The following is a 15,912-nucleotide window of genomic DNA, read 5'->3' as shown; positions in this document are numbered from 1 at the left end:
CAAATGAGGTTTTGAATGATGAAGATGGTTTTTTTTTTTTTTTGGTTGAAGAATGATGAAGATTGTTTAAATACTACATGGTGAGCAATCACGAAAAAGTGTCTATCACACACATATAAGGCTAGTATTTTCCTAAATATTTTGTTGGTACGTCGTAGCATCATGAATGGAATTTAGCTCGTCTCCAGGGAGCCCAGCACGTCCAGGGTGCTACCAGCTGTTGGGCTGTGCCACACACATACCTAGGCTTGTGCTAAGATGTGTGCGACATAGGTCGACCGTTGGATGCCCCCTAGCAGCACCCTGGGCGTTGGGCTCCCAGGAGACGATCCTGATCCTCATGAATGTGAAGTTAAAGTTAATAACACGTCCAACTAATATGTACCACATGGCAATTCACTTGGCCTTCAAATCATAGTTGGAAAACCAGGTTTTCTGTCTTGATTCGCTTTTTAGAAAAACATAGTGACTCGGTCTTGTCAAGCCATAGTCAAGGCGAGTCTTTTTTTTTTTTAATTTTTAATGCAATAAATCTATATAAAATAGTAAAAAATACATAAAAAATGAGAAAACCAAAAAGAAAAACAAGGAATAACATATCAATGCATTTTGAGGTTATACCATTGAACAAGGGAAGGGAGTCGAGAAGTTGAGGGTTTCTTACTATTTTAGAATATAAAATACTATTTTATTCAACTTAGTTTCTAAGTGAACTGGCATTATGGTTTTTAAAAAAACGACTCAACTCACTCAATTTGCCATGACTCAGGTAAAAATACCCAGTCTTATTTGACTGAGATGATTTATGATCCCGTCTTATCTTTTTTTACTCTGGCCTAGTCTACATAACTCTTGACAAATTCTCTCAAAATTTTGGCTCAATTCGGGCGACTCACCCCAATCAAAACCCAATTATGCTTCAAATTTGGTTCATAAGTAGGACCTACCATCCCCTATTTACCATAAAATTTCATTGCAATCCAAGTTTTATTTATAGAGAAAAAACAAGATCAAATATGGTTAAAAAATAAAAATAAGAGCCAAAACTATGTGCCATCCAAAGTATACTGGATAGTTGAATGAAAGTTGGGCATATGGTTGAATTTGGTCATAGAATTTGATATGTAGCTAATCCACGAGGAGCGTACCTACCCATATGGTTGGATGAACCACATTATTAGCATGTGGCAAAAATGATTTGGGATGTGCTGTTAATCTTGATACTACATTTGTGCTACCACATTTTTTGTCATTGACTAAAATAGTTTAGATTCAAAAGGTAATTTGGAATTAAAAAAAAAATAATGAAAGAAGGCGAAATTGAGAAATTTTATGTAATAAATACAACGAGCATAGGGCCACTTTGGGGATCCACAAATAGGTATGGGAGTGTATCCTTATTTTGTGAAGGTATATTTGTTTGAAATTTGACATGTGACTAACCCACATAACTTCCTAAGCATTCACTAGTCATAATTGTCAAATCATTCTTCAGTCGAAACACAAAGGTATGTTGATATGGAAATCGGGTCCAAGTTTGTTAGAATATGTTATTCCCAGGTTGAAACTTAAAGGAGAGTGAATCAGTGCCTAAAATTCTTCCAAAATTTTCCTTGTACTATTAACTCACCCTTGGTGTTCCATAACGAATTAAAATTGTTGACATATTGTAGACACTCACAACATACTGCTACGCAAAGGTGAAACACATAATGTTGCCAAGAGCTGAAGCTTGTATCTACAATGTCTAATCAAGGATCTAATTCAAAACCATTTTCAAAGGAGAGTCCTTCACTCACTCACTACCAACAACTAACACTTACTGACACATAATCGCTTGATACACCTTTCCTCTCAACTACAGCCAGTCATATAATTCCTCAGATAATGTCTACACGGTGTGTACACCCATCCTACAAACAAGCATTCCAATACATAGCATACACTAATCAGATCCACAACACAAAGATATAAGTGCTTCGACTAGTTGCCTATATATATAGAGTAATACCCAGACTTGCTCAGGATCTATTCACTATTGGTCTTCAACTGCAATCACCAATCCAGGTCCTAGTGGTGTTTCAGCCACAACTGTGACTCCTGACACCTTGTCTACTTCAACCCCTGATGAATACAGGAGCAAAGGTGTTACTCCCAAATGATATCCAACACCCATTGGTTACCAAGTACAGAATTGAGCTTATAGAATTACCCTACAATGAAACCCCTTATAGTCTTTCTTCTTCTTTTGCTTTCGAAGACTTCAAAACACACAAACACACATGCACACATTTGTTTTTTTGTTGTTTTTTTTTTCCTAAAAAATTCCTTGGTGTTTTCACAAACACCTTAAATGCACACACAACACTTTCTTTCTTTTTTTTCTTCCTTCTTTCCTTCTTCTTCTTCTTCCCTGTTTCTTTCTTTCATGTCACAACCAACATTAAATTAGCAATGAGTGTTTATCTACTATTTCAATAGCTTCAATAGAGCTCTAAGAATGCAAGAGCAAGGTTGGTGATGACATCAAAGCACATAAACAAGGGGGAAAAAGGGTATTTGTGATTTTTTGCACTTCCGAGGCCACAACCTTTTTTTTTTTTTTTTTCCACCCAATAGTGTAGAGGTTAGAAAAATGAAAAAAAAACGGAGGTGTGTAGATGAGAATTTTTATCTCCTCCAATTCTGACACCCTCCAATTCTCCTCCATTCCCTCACATGGGAGCTGAAATGACGATTTACCCACTGCCTGGACACACTTGTCCAGGCAGTGGGTAAATCGTCATTTCAGCTCCCATGTGAGGGATTGGAGGGGAATTTGTGTTCAGGCAGTGGGTAAATGGTCATTTCAACTCTCATGTGAGGGATTGGAGGGGAATTGGAGGGTGTCAGGATTGGAGGGGATAATGATCCGTGTGGATGAAGTTATCGCACTTTGAAGTTGGTCAATGGAAATGCTCCAAATCGAGTATTCCTAGAATATTTTGTGATGTATGTTACGTCACGCTACACAAAATCAACGTGGTATACAATGTGTAATAAAGTAACAAACCATGGTAACAAGTTGTACCACCTCTAGTTGCGACTTGGAATCTTTGGGATCGTATAGCTTGAAATCCGTTCAAGAACGGAATATTCGAGTACCATAAAAGGTACCTTGACACCTTTCGCTCTGCCATTAGTTCAATTCATTTTGATGAAATATATTTGGCTCCGTTAATTGAGAGGGGACTTAGGTGGGGTGGGAGAATTTGGGTGAGAAAATATTGATGTGGCATTTTAAATCCCATTTCAAATTTTTTTTTTTTTTTTTTTGGTGAGAAAAATCCCACTCCAACTTTGTTTTGTTTTGTTTTGTTTTGATTGATGTGACACTTCATAATCTCACCAAATGATTATTATTCATGAGAGAAGTAACTTTTCCTCGAACATTTTCACTTCAATAAAACCCCAACAACATGTGGGTCCAATCTTCCCAACAATCTTATCCCACCTTTCCCTCTAAATAAATAAACGGGTTTACCTTTAGATTTGCATATGAGATCTGACATGATCTGGAGTCTTGGTTTATGATCGCTGCTATGGTTTATGGCAGGTGCATAGTGTTATGTCCACTTCACTACTCATACGCTTAGATATGGAATCTTCTTCTCAAATCACGATTTTTAAACCCCAAAATGAGTAAAATCCCTTCGATCAGGATTCAGGATCATGATGACATGGAAGCACTTGAGCCTTTGGATGGTTCACTTAAGTGAACGTATTTAGCATGTATCAATTAAATGTTTCGGTGTAGCAGTCCACATCAATACCAATACATACACCTAGCGAAGACAAGAAATGACATATTCAACTCACAAACACTTCACCTTGAGCCACGGATTTGGAATATTCTAAAGCATCTTCATCTCAACTATCCAATCCGTCTATGTACTGTGATTCAATTTATCCCAGTGTAACATATACTATTATGCTCTCGACCAACAGAAATGCCTAGAACGGAATCAAATTATATATCACTCATCTTAATGAATTTTTGAGTTCCGTTTTCGCCACCAACCTTGTGACAGTTAAAACTTTCACTCCACATATGTGATTTCAGGAAATGGTTTTCAGAATGCATCTCAAAATCCCCAAATTCTCCAGATTTGATTTTTTAGGTGCGATTGTATGAGAGTAATTGTATCTCCTTCGTCCAGTATTGAAACAACACGAAACCAAATGCAATGGAACACTAAATCGAAGAACTATGTTTATTCAGTTTTCAAATCCTTCCTAAAATGTTATTTGTATTTTTGAAAATGCCCTCAAACACGCTGCCATTGCGTGAATCTATGAATCACCATTTAGAGGCATGTATCCTTCACCTGAAGCTATCAAAGGCTACCAAACACTGTATAAGTTTGAAATGAAAAATCATATTAGCCCGACACATTATGTAAATGGGCCCGGCTGGGCTTTAACCGGGTGAACTCGGTCCGGTCTATCGGGTCGGGCTTGGAATTGACACCCCTAACTAAAACCAAAGTGTCAAAATAGGATTAAAAAACCAAATACATTTTAAATAAAAAATTTCAAGCTAGGTTTGGTATCGATAGTAGTCTCAGCCTGCTTTCCCTGCCATCGGCATAGATATCGATTAGTCTTTCCTTATCCAATAGTGAGTGGAGAAGAGTAGAAGGAAGATTCCCAGTAGGTACATTCGTTGTCTCTTTCAGCCTTCATTTTTGTAATCTTTTCAACTTTGGATCTCGGTAGGTCTTTGATATGGTTCTTCACTCGATTCGTCAGGAACTGTGGTGAAAGCAAACAGAGATGGGAAGGCCCATAGCTTGAGAGGTCCCTTGTCGTTTGAGCCTCAATCTGCTATTTTCACAGATTTCCCTCCTAACGTGATCCAAATGACATGGAATCGGGATAACAAAAGTAGGAAGGAAAGCCCTTGATTTGAGCCTCAAAGTATGCCCATGATTTCACATCAAAGTCTGTGAGATAAGGGGTTGCCTTTTGGTTTGCAGCTAATTCACTTGAATCGAGACGTGTAGGTCTTCTCTCGATCCGCTCAGCTCTATCAGAGGTGGACGGATAAGGAGAGCACTTGGCATGGAAAAAGACCTAGGTGTGCGGTGTGCTACCCCTGTGCCTAGACACAGGGGTGCACAAAATGACCACTCGCCCCAATGTAAAGGTAGAAATTCATGAGGGCTTGATGATCATTTCACGCAGCCCCAGTGTTTGGGCACAGGGGCAGGGCACCTCACTTGCCTAAGTAGTGTGTTCTTTCCAAAAAAATAAATAAAGAAATAAAAATTTGGGAAGTAGTATTTTGTACGGGAGTGTGGCCTACGCCAACACTCCCATGTGTCTATCTCTCTCCTCCTTAAAACAAGGGGGCAGAGGTGTCTTTTCACATGGGAAAGAGAGAGATAGACTCTATGCCAGCACTCCCAGACTGAGAACATTTTCCCTAAAAATGTTTAGGATAAATCGTAAGAGAGACACAAAGAGAAGGATAGCCAATGGGAGGGGACCACGTGGGTAACAAGAACTTTCTTGCCATCTGGGTAACAACACGTCTTGACTCTTGATTAATTGAATACACTTAACAAAGGAAGCTCCCCAATGACCTTCGTAGATTTGTAAGTATCTTCACTTCCTCGCAAACGGCCTGTATATATTTTAGCTATTCTTGTCCCCTGAGCTTGGAGCTCTGTTTATATCTGCACAAATGGCAGAGGAGGAGGTTGTTCTCTTGAGCGTTTGGCCCAGTTACTATGGGATGAGGGTCAATATTGCCTTGGAAGAGAAGGGGATCAACTACGAGTTCAAGGAAGAACCAGAAGTCCCCGGCAAGAGCCCTCTGCTACGGCAGATGAATCCAATTCACAAGAAAGTCCCTGTTTTGATTCATAATGGCAGACCCATCTGTGAATCTCTCATCATACTTGAATATATTGATGAAATTTGGAGTCATAAATCTCCCTTGTTACCTTCTAATCCTTACCAACGTTCACAGGCCAGGTTCTGGGCTGATTATATGGACAAGAAGGTAATTAATGTCTCTCTCTCTCTCTCTCTCTCCGATTTGAATCTTGTTTTGGTTATGGGTTTTTAATCTATTTGCTTTTGACTGTGTTAGGTTTTCCCCTCTGCAAGAAGGATATGGATGAGTAAGGGAGAAGAGCAAGAATCAGCTAAGGAAGAGTTCATGGAGGGATTGAAAGTATTAGAAGGTGAGCTTGGAGAGAAATCCTACTTTGGAGGTGAGACCATGGGTTTCATTGATGTTAGCCTTGTTCCCATGTCGAGCTGGTTTTATGCATTAGGAACCTGTGCAAATTTCCGCCTAGAAGCCGAATGCCCAATACTGGTAAATTGGGCCAAGAGATGTATGCAGAAGGAAAGTGTTTCTAAATCTCTTCCTGATCCACATAAGATCTACGATCTGGTTCTGCAAATCCGGAAGTGGCATGGTATAGACTAAAAAAATCTCTCAATGTTCATATAAGAATTGTGTTCGTTTTGCTTCTCCATGTTCTTATCTTTCATGGCCTTGTTTATGCCGTCAAGATTCATGACTGGTTCTCAAAACTCAAAATTTTCTTTATCTAAGATTTGATTCATTTGGAGTCCAAAATCAAACAAATCAATCTGTTGGATGTGAAATTGCAGAAACAGGGCAGTCTTAATTTCTTGACATGATAGTAATAATGGATCAATGGTGTCTATGGTTGCATTTTCAGGCCTTCCTTTATGCTATTTCGGTACTTCCTATGAATAATAAGCCCGAAAATTACAAGATTACTCAAAAATGGGTAGGGAGAGAGAGATCATTTGAGAGTTCGGAAACTCTCAAAACTTGAGTTGCTTCTGGTTTTTTTTTTTCCCAATCATAAATAGCTGCTTTTTGACTCCAGAACCTGCTAATTTTGTTTCTCAATGGGGGGTTTTGGTTTTCTCTGTTTCAAACAATTGGTATCTCTTCTCTTCTTCCTCCCTCCACTTTACCACTGGCTTATATACCTGATTTTTTGTTCTCAGGAACAGAACCCAGACAACAATTTACTTGTTTGGCTATTTTTCTCTGGATTATGATTGTACATCTGGGTAATCATCATTTCCATTTCTCCATCCATCTATCTTATTGTTGGTGGTGTTTTGGGTAACCAACTTTGAAACTCCCAAGTTCTTTAGACTTGCTCTGTTTATGTTCTCGCACGAGGGGGGATTCCTTCTAGATTTTAAGAGAGAGAGAGAGAGATAGAGAGAGAGCATGGCTTTAAGAATCAGTACTTGGATTGGATCGGGGAATCGGTCGATTCAGATTGGAATTGCCCTTGACCTGATTTTTACTGATCCAATGCAGCCGATTCAAACCCACAAACCCTAGAAATTTCCTGTTTTTTGGATATGAGGATCAATTTTAGGGTTCTTAACCACCGATTCAGGCTGATTTTGATTCAATCCGATCCGGATTGCAATTGCCAATGATCAATTCTGTCTCGATTCCATGTTTTAAAACCCGGGAAGGAAGAGAGAGAGAGAGAGTATGTTTTTTTTTGGCATTCCCTTGATGGTTTAGAAAGTCCAGGGAGATTTCACTGCAACTTGCTAAGTCAAGAACTATGGTTCCGATGGTTGTTAGGGATTACTCTCTCCTCTCCTTCAAGCTAAGAGAATGAACTTATTTTAGAACGTAGAATGGAGATTTTGTTGCATTCTAGAACAAGGCTCTAGAACAAGGCTCATTCTTGAATCTATTCTAGGAATTTAAAATGGGAATGCATACCAAACACAAAGTTAATAAAATAGTTTTCTATTTATCATTCATTGGCAAAAAAAAAAAAAAATAGTTTTCTTTATGTGCAGTTCAGAGATGATCGCCGGGTATTTGTACACCTCCCTGCCCTGTGGATGCAAATTGGGTCACTTTAGGCTGGGCTCGAGTCCAGCCCATTCTAAACCCTTTTGGAAGGAGGAAGGATTTCTCATACCTGGTTGGTGGTCACCAATCAAGAATGGAAATCTGGCACATGAAAATTGTTTGCTTGAAATCATTCTCATAAGTTCTGAAAGCAAATTTTTTGTAGGCTTGGGGGGCAACTTCTCCATGGCTAACGTGAAGCTGGACAATCTTGTGTTATGGAGTGGAAAGCCAAAAACTTGTTAAGGCTAAAAGGGAACCCAAGATTGGATCCTTGGTTTGTAAACCCATTAAGTATAATGTTTGAACTAGCTAGGCTTGGTGTTTGCTAAGAGATCAAAAAAGAACGTATAAGAGACAGTAGCTAACAACTGCCAGGACCAGGTCCATTTAGTTTAGCCCATCTAAGGCTATGTTGGGTGCCACCCTTTGCTAAAAGGTACTGGTATGTTGGCAGTGGTCTTTCTAGGATCGGCTCCTCTCCTACGAGTCCAACGCTCAGTGAGGCATCCAACGATGCTAGGCTGCTGGGTGTATGGGGATGTGTGCCAGCACCGTTGGATGGTTGACTGGGCACTCCTTGAGGATTGGGTTCGCTAGAGAGGAGCCGAATCCGTCTTTCTCTGTGTTTTGATATATAAGACGAAATAACCACTTGTCATTGACAAACATTGTTAAGGTTCATGTGTTGGAATTTTCCATAATCTTATTAGAGCAATAATGGGAATAAATATACAAGGTTATGGTGTAAATCTCTCCATAGGAAAGGAAGGAAATAAAGAATATCTACCTACCTATTCTAAACTTTACATAAAATGACAATTATATAAAAGGTAATACACAATATAAACATGTGCTAATGAGTCCGTTGATGAGTCAGCCGATGTCTATCGTAACAGTCCCCCTCAAGGTGGAGCATGAAGGTCACGAATGCCCAGCTTGGACCGTAGATGTAGAAATTGAGGACGCCCAAGAGACTTGGTGAAGAGTCGGCAAGCTGATCAAATGAAGAGATATTGAGGGTACGGAGGAGTCCCTGTTGTAATTTCTCACGGACGACATGGCAACCAAGCTCAATATGTTTGGTGTGTTCGTGGTACACAGGGTTAGCAGCAATGTGTAGGGCTACCTGATTGTCACAATAGAGGAGAATATGCGCTGGAGTAGGTAGACCCAGATCGTGTAAGAGATACGTGAGCCAGGTGAGTTTGCACGTAGTAACAGCCATGGCGCGGTATTCGGCCTGTGCGGAAGAACGAGATACAGTGACCTGTTTCTTCGTCTTCTAAGATATGGGAACCATGCCAAGAAATATGCAATAGCTAGTAGTAGAGCGGTGAGTCATCGGGCAACTAGCCCAATCCGAGTCGCAATAAGCAATGAGGGTAAGAGCATTCTTGGCAGGGAGGAGAAGACCTTGACCTGGGGTACCCTTCAAGTATTGAAGTAAGCGATGGGCAGCGTCAAGGTGCGGCTGACGGGGTTGATGCGTAAATTGGCTCAAAATATTGACTGTGTGTACAATATTTGGCCGTGTAACTGTGAGATACATGAGTCGACCAACCAACCGTCGATAAGGAGATGGGTCACTGAGAATGGGTCCCAAATTGTCTGAAAGCTTCAAATTTTGCTCCATTGGAAAGTTCGCGGGCTGATAGCCAGTGAGGCCACAATCATCCAAAATGTCTAAAGCATATTTCCTTTGACAGAGGTAGAGACCTTGCTATGAACGAGCAACTTCTATGCTGAGGAAATATTTGAGAACTCCAATATCCTTTGTGTGAAACTGGGTGCAGATGCGATCCTTGATGTCCTATAGTAGGGTTGCATCGGACCCAGTAATAAGAATGTCGTCCACATACACAAGTACAAAGACTGAAGCGGACCCCCGATGTAGAGAAAACAAGGAATGATTTGCCTCGGACTGGTTAAACCCAAAACCAAGGAGGGCAGCGGATAGCTTAGCGAACCAACTGCGGGAGGCCAGCTTAAGCCCATATAAGGAACGCTGTAATTTGCAAACCATATTGTCCCCCTTGCGCCTATAACCAGGAGGGGGTTGCATGAAAACCTCTTCAGTAAGATCCCCATTTAGGAAAACATTGTGGACATCAAGTTGCCTAATGGGCCAATTCTTTGCAACAACAATAGTAAGTAGAACACGAACAGTTATGAGTTTGGCAACCGGTGCGAAGGTGTCATGGTAATCGACCCCTTCAATCTGGGTGTAGCCCTTGGCAACAAGTCGGGCTTTATACCGCTCAATTGAACCATCTGGCTTCCGTTAAATTTTAAAGACCCATTTTGAACCAATAGTGCGCTTGCCATCAGGAAGTGGTACTAGCAACCAAGTTTGGTTGGCTTGAAGTGCCTTAATTTCGGTTTCCATGGTAGCACGCCATTCTGGAAATTTCATGGCTTTTGCAAAGGTGGTAGGCTCAGTGGTGGGCAGTTAGAGTAGTAAAAAAACCAGTATGTGTATTAGAAAAACGGGTATAAGATAATGAATGAGCAAGAGGGTGAGCGATACCTGAACTGACCGAGGAAGATGTAGATGCTTGGGCAAGTAAGAGGTAGTAATCTTTTAGACAGCCCGGTGGCTTGGTGTCCCGGGTGGGACGAGCTGGTGGGGGTGGTGGTACCACAATTGGGAGGGGGGTATGTGGGTCAGGGTTGACAATAGGAGGTGGATCGGGTGGGTGGGGGTTTGTGGGTCAGGGGTGACATTAGCAGGGGGATTGGGTTGGTCATCCTGGGCTTGTGGGGGCGGGGGAGGGGCCTCATGTTCATAAATGGGTAGTGGTAAAACAGATGTGGGTGTAGTGGAGGGTGGTGATCGGAGAAGAAATGGAAAAATGGACTCATGAAATACAACATCTCGCGAAACATAAATTTTCTTAGAAGTAAGATCATAAACTTTATAACCCTTTTGTCCATGAGGGTATCCAACAAAAATTCCAGATAAAGTATGTTGATCAAATTTGTGACGAATGGAGGTGTTACACCCAAAGCAAAGACAACCAAATACCTTGAGATGAGAGAGGGAGGGAGGTTTTTGAAAAAATAATTCATGGGGGGTACGCCCCTGAAGCACAGGGGTAGGTAAACGGTTAATGAGGTAGCAAGCAGTGGGCACACAGTCGCCCCAAAATTCTAGGGGTAGACGACTTTGAAAGCGGAGGGCACGGGCGATGGCTAAAATATGGCAGTGTTTGCGCTCCACAACACCATTTTGTTGAGGTGTATAGACACAAGAGGATTCTTGAACAACCCCAAGGAATATAAAATAGGCAAAGGTGTCTTTGTTAAAAAATTCCCGTGCATTATCGGAACGAATCTTTCTAATGGAGGCATCAAATTGAGTTTTTCACCATGAGAAAAAAAAACCGAATTCAATAATTAACTTCAGTTTTGTGATTCATGAGAAACACCCAAGTGGTGCGGGTATGGTCATCAACAATGGTAAAAAAAGAACATGCCCCAGAATATGTAGGGGTGTGATATGGACCCCAAACATCAACATGTATAAGATCAAAGCGAGATGAAGTAGATATAATGTTTGAATTAAAAGGCAAATGTACTTGTTTAGTAAGAGGACAAACAGTACATACATGTTTATGCAAAAAAGAAATAGAATTGTCCATAGTTTTGAAATAAGAAAAGAAAGAGGGAGACGGATGACCGAGTCTCCAATGCCAAAGATCAAATTGGGGTGAGGTGGTAGCGGAAGAAAATGAAACCGAGGGATCCAAAAAATATAAACCACCATGGCGCTTACCTGTCGCAAAAATCATCTTCGTCCGTCGGTCCTGAAATGTACAAGAATCAGGGAAAAAGGTTAGGAAGCAATCAGATGAAGCAATAAGTTTGCTAACAGATAATAAGTTATAGGTGAATGAAGGGACATATAATACATCAGTAAGATGTAATTTGGGAGAAAGAAAAACGGTTCCAACATGGGTGACTGGGGCTGTCGATCCATTTGGAAGCCAAATGGTGGAAGGGGAAGGGTGGGAGGTGGAAAAAAAATTCAGGTCTGAAACCATATGGTCTGTGGCTCTAGTGTCGATAATCCAAAATGATGGAGAGGGTAGGGCCATGAGAGCAGTACCTGCGATGTGGGCAAGTGGGTGGGGTGTACCAGTAGGAAGAAGGGATAGAAGCTGCTGTAATTGATCGGCCGTGGGAGAGGCCGTGGGCACGGTGGAAGCCTGGTCCGAAACTTGGGAAAGATTGGCAGCAAGGCGAGCTGTAGTGGGGTGCGCAGGTGCAGCCGTGCGTGTGCCAGATTTGTTGCGTGGGGTCCAATTAGCCGGTTGCCCATGCTGCTTGAAGCAGCGGGAATCCGAGTGTCCATCAATGTTGCAAAAATTGCAATGGTAACGAGGTCGGTCAGGGCGGTTTGGAGCTTGTTGAGCAGCCATGGCGACTTGTTCCTGAGCAGGGGAACACGAGCTATGTAAAGATTGCTGGCGTTCCTCTTGAAGAAGAAGAGAGTATGCCTTGGCCATGGTTGGTAATGGATCCATTAGAAGGATCTGACTGTGAACCGCTGAGAATGAGTCATTAAGTCCTTGTAAAAAATCAATCAATGCATCTGTTTCCACAAAGGAGTGGAGAGTTTTCATGGCACCGCAGGTGCATGTAGGCAGCGGGCGATAGGCACCCAGTTCGTCACGAAGAGCTTTCAAGGTGGTATAGTGTTTAGAAATAGAATCAATGCCCTGTGAAACAGTAGAGATGGAGCGCCGTATCTCAAAGATACGAGACGCATTTTGTTGAGAGAATCGAGTAGACAAATCGTCCCAAACAGCTTGTGCATTGCTGCTCCATAAAATGCTATCGGCGATGGAAGGGATGGTGGAATGAATCAGCCACGAAGTGACCATGGAGTTGCAGCGTTTCCACGCTGCGAGATCCACAGAGTCAGCAGCCGGTTGTGGAAGAGAACCGTCGATGAAGCTAAGTTTGTTTTTCGCCTGAAGGGCCATGGTGATCGCACAACTCCATGTGGGGAAGTCGTCACCATTGAGGAGTTGCGTGACCAGTGGTGTGCCGGGGTGGTCGGAGTTATGGAGGAAGTAAGGAGAAGACGGATCAGTGGCTGTTGGAACCATTAGAGAGGTGTAGAATCGTTTTTAGGCTGATACCATGTTAAGGTTCATGTGTTGGAATTTTCCATAATCTTATTAGGGCAATAATGGGAATAAATATACAAGGTTATGGAGTAAAGCTCTCCATAGGAAATGAAGGAAATAAAGAATATCTACCTACCTATTCTAAACTTTACATAAAATGACAATTATATAAAAGGTAATACACAATATAAACATGTGCTAATGAATCAGCTGATGGGTCAGCCGATGTCTATCGTAACAAACATGAGTGAGTCAGTGTTGTGGAAGGCCTTGAACGGAACTCATTGGTGAAGTTTTGGCCCCAACAAGTAGGGAAAGTGACTCAAAAATGAGTTCAAAGTGGTAAAATTAAATACATGTCATTAGATTCTATAACAGTGAAATGGTATCCTTGTATGCATAAAAAAAGAAACGTATTCTTGTAATTTTATGAAACTTTAAACACTTTCTAAACCAAAATTCATGATTGTTTTAAGTTAAATTGTGACCTATGGAATGAGTATAAGGTTCTCTATCACATGGACCCACAAGTCCATCTGTTTCCAAATGTGGTAAGTGGTGATAAATCTAGATGTCACTAACTTTTGTAAATTGTTAGATTTTCTTTGGGAATATAAATAATATTCTCTCAAATTAATTTGGATGGTAGGAGAATCAAATTAAGAAGAGTGATGTTCAGAGTTATTTTAGATTTGGAAAAAACGAACGTTGCCCCACATGCAGCTTGAGCTAGACACAACCTCCTGAAATGATTGCCCCACCCTTCACAAAATGAAAAATCTCTTTATCAATGCGCTTAGTAGCTCCTACTGGCCCCCGTGCTGGTGCAAGGGTCATACAGCCTATCAGTGACCCTTTGCCTTTTAGATTTTTTATAGGGTGTTTAAATTCTAGAATTGTCTTTCGATTTAATTAAAGTGAATCAACATTAATCATGTAGTTTCATCATTTAGGCTATGTTTGGTTGACAAGAAGTGGATAGAAAAGAAATGAAAAAATTCAAATTTTTTTTTGAATTGGAAAAGAGAGATAGACACATACATCAATTATTGTGGAATCATGATTTTTTGTCATTATGACACAATGATTGATATATGTGCCTATCTCTCTCTCTTCTCAAATTCAAAATGAAAAAATAAAAAAACGAATTTTTTCTTTTCTATCTATTTCTTGTCAACCAAACCTAGCCACATGAAATTTCAAAGCTCACGTTTTTATTAGGGTCATTATCCTCTCCGGTTCCTTGCCCGGTACAGTTGTCCGGTTCCTTTCATAGGGGGCCGGAAATGACAACTTGACCCCTTACCCGAACACACTGCCCGAGTGAGGTTAAGTCATCATTTCCGCCTCCCTATGAGAAGAACTGGACAACCGTACCGGACAGAAAACCGGACTGAAAAAAAAATTCTTTTTATTATTAGTACTTGTTTTAGTTTGAAATTCCAATAGTAATATGGGTGTAGGATTCTATCACGGATTCACTCACAACGATTCAATTCTATCATCAAATTCCACAGGCAATTTGTTTGCATTTATATTTTCTTTTATGTGCCAATTTTAGGCCCTTGGCATACCAAGGAACTTGGTATTCTTTGGACACTGAGCTTGGTAGGCTTCTGGATATGCCTAAAGATGAGAAAGGCTGAGAATTGACATAAGCAAGAATGTCATTTCATTAGTAAGGAGTCTGGTGACATGTAGTAATTAATTGTTGCTTTAATTAAACTAACTTTTAACATATTTTCTTGGATCCTTGACCCAAAAAAAAAAACATACTTTCTTGGATCTGATTGGTATGATTTCTATTTCAATTTCATGGAGTGATTTTTATTTTAAAAATTGTTTGGTTTGATTTTTGCACCTTCTTTTAGTGAAATAGAAATTATGAAATAAGGGAAAAGTCCTTTCAATTTTGAAATTGAAATTGATATCTTTCTTGTTCTTTGATGAGCATATGGTTAATTTGATGGGCACAATAGTAATTTAATGTTAAAATAAAACATCATCCTTCACCCCAAGGGGTCAGCTCAGTTGGCAAAAGACCAACTCCTCAAATAAGAGGTCATGAGTTCAAACCACCTTGGAGCCTATCCCCCCTATTAGGATTATGTCGTTTCTTAATAGGCACCAATAGACACCTAAATGAATAATACGTATGACTATTGGACGACTTGTTTGAATGGTTAATCAATAAATATTTTAGGAAAAGATAGGATGTTTGGCATATCTCTTGGGAATACCCCCCAGTGGTGTCTCTTTCTCTCCTATATATAGAGAGGGGGTGTTGTCCATTTCTCTAAAAATTTTTATGTGGAGACAATAGTTTTTTGATTACATTAAAATCATTTTTCAAACCATCTATTGAGCCTAGCCTTGCAACAAGTTCGTGACTTTTAGCATCTTCACAATCTTATTTTTACAAGCCGGGTACTTGTTTACTACATCTTCCCACCTACACCCCCACCTTTACCCCCCACCCTTGCCTCTACCCTAGCAACCACCATCATCTCCTAATGAAATATAAATAACCTATTATCAAAAAATGAACTACCAAATGGATTTCATGTTTTTTAAAATATTTAAGATTGATGTAACTTAAACAATTTTCTTGATAGAAAAATCTATTTATTGATTATTTTTATGAAATAAATAGGAAATTGGAATTAAAATCATATCAAATCGAGCCTTTAATTGTTTTAAGAGATACTATTCCCTATATTTGGAGCGTAGGATGCGCTCAGACACATGGGGTGAGTAAAATGACTGACCCACCCCCTATCAATGACTATAATCTCATCTCTATCCCATCCTATGCATCTAGGCGCAACCGTGTCTGGATGCACTCCCAGG

General features: G+C 40.4%; 1 protein-coding gene across 1 annotated transcript; it reads left to right on the top strand.

Moving 5' to 3' along the window:
- Positions 1 to 5,680: 5,680 nt before the first annotated feature.
- Positions 5,681 to 6,502, top strand: LOC122639587 (probable glutathione S-transferase parA). The gene is made up of 2 exons (XM_043832456.1): positions 5,681 to 6,049; positions 6,140 to 6,502. Exons 1-2 carry the CDS (start codon positions 5,729 to 5,731, stop codon positions 6,482 to 6,484), a joined length of 666 nt encoding a protein of 221 aa, XP_043688391.1. The 5' UTR covers positions 5,681 to 5,728; the 3' UTR covers positions 6,485 to 6,502.
- The last annotated feature ends 9,410 nt before the right edge of the window (positions 6,503 to 15,912 follow it).

The sequence above is a fragment of the Telopea speciosissima genome, chromosome 9, assembly GCF_018873765.1.
Source record: "Telopea speciosissima isolate NSW1024214 ecotype Mountain lineage chromosome 9, Tspe_v1, whole genome shotgun sequence".
Taxonomy (NCBI): domain Eukaryota; kingdom Viridiplantae; phylum Streptophyta; class Magnoliopsida; order Proteales; family Proteaceae; genus Telopea; species Telopea speciosissima.
This window is presented reverse-complemented; position numbering and strand designations above follow the sequence as displayed.

Excerpts from the sequence above, each read along its gene's own strand:
- LOC122639587 (XM_043832456.1), top strand. The coding sequence starts at position 5,729 with ATGGCAGAGGAGGAGGTTGTTCTCTTGAGCGTTTGGCCCAGTTACTAT. Across the intron at positions 6,050-6,139 it reads CTGATTATATGGACAAGAAG|GTTTTCCCCTCTGCAAGAAG; the intron begins GTAATTAATGTC and ends TGACTGTGTTAG.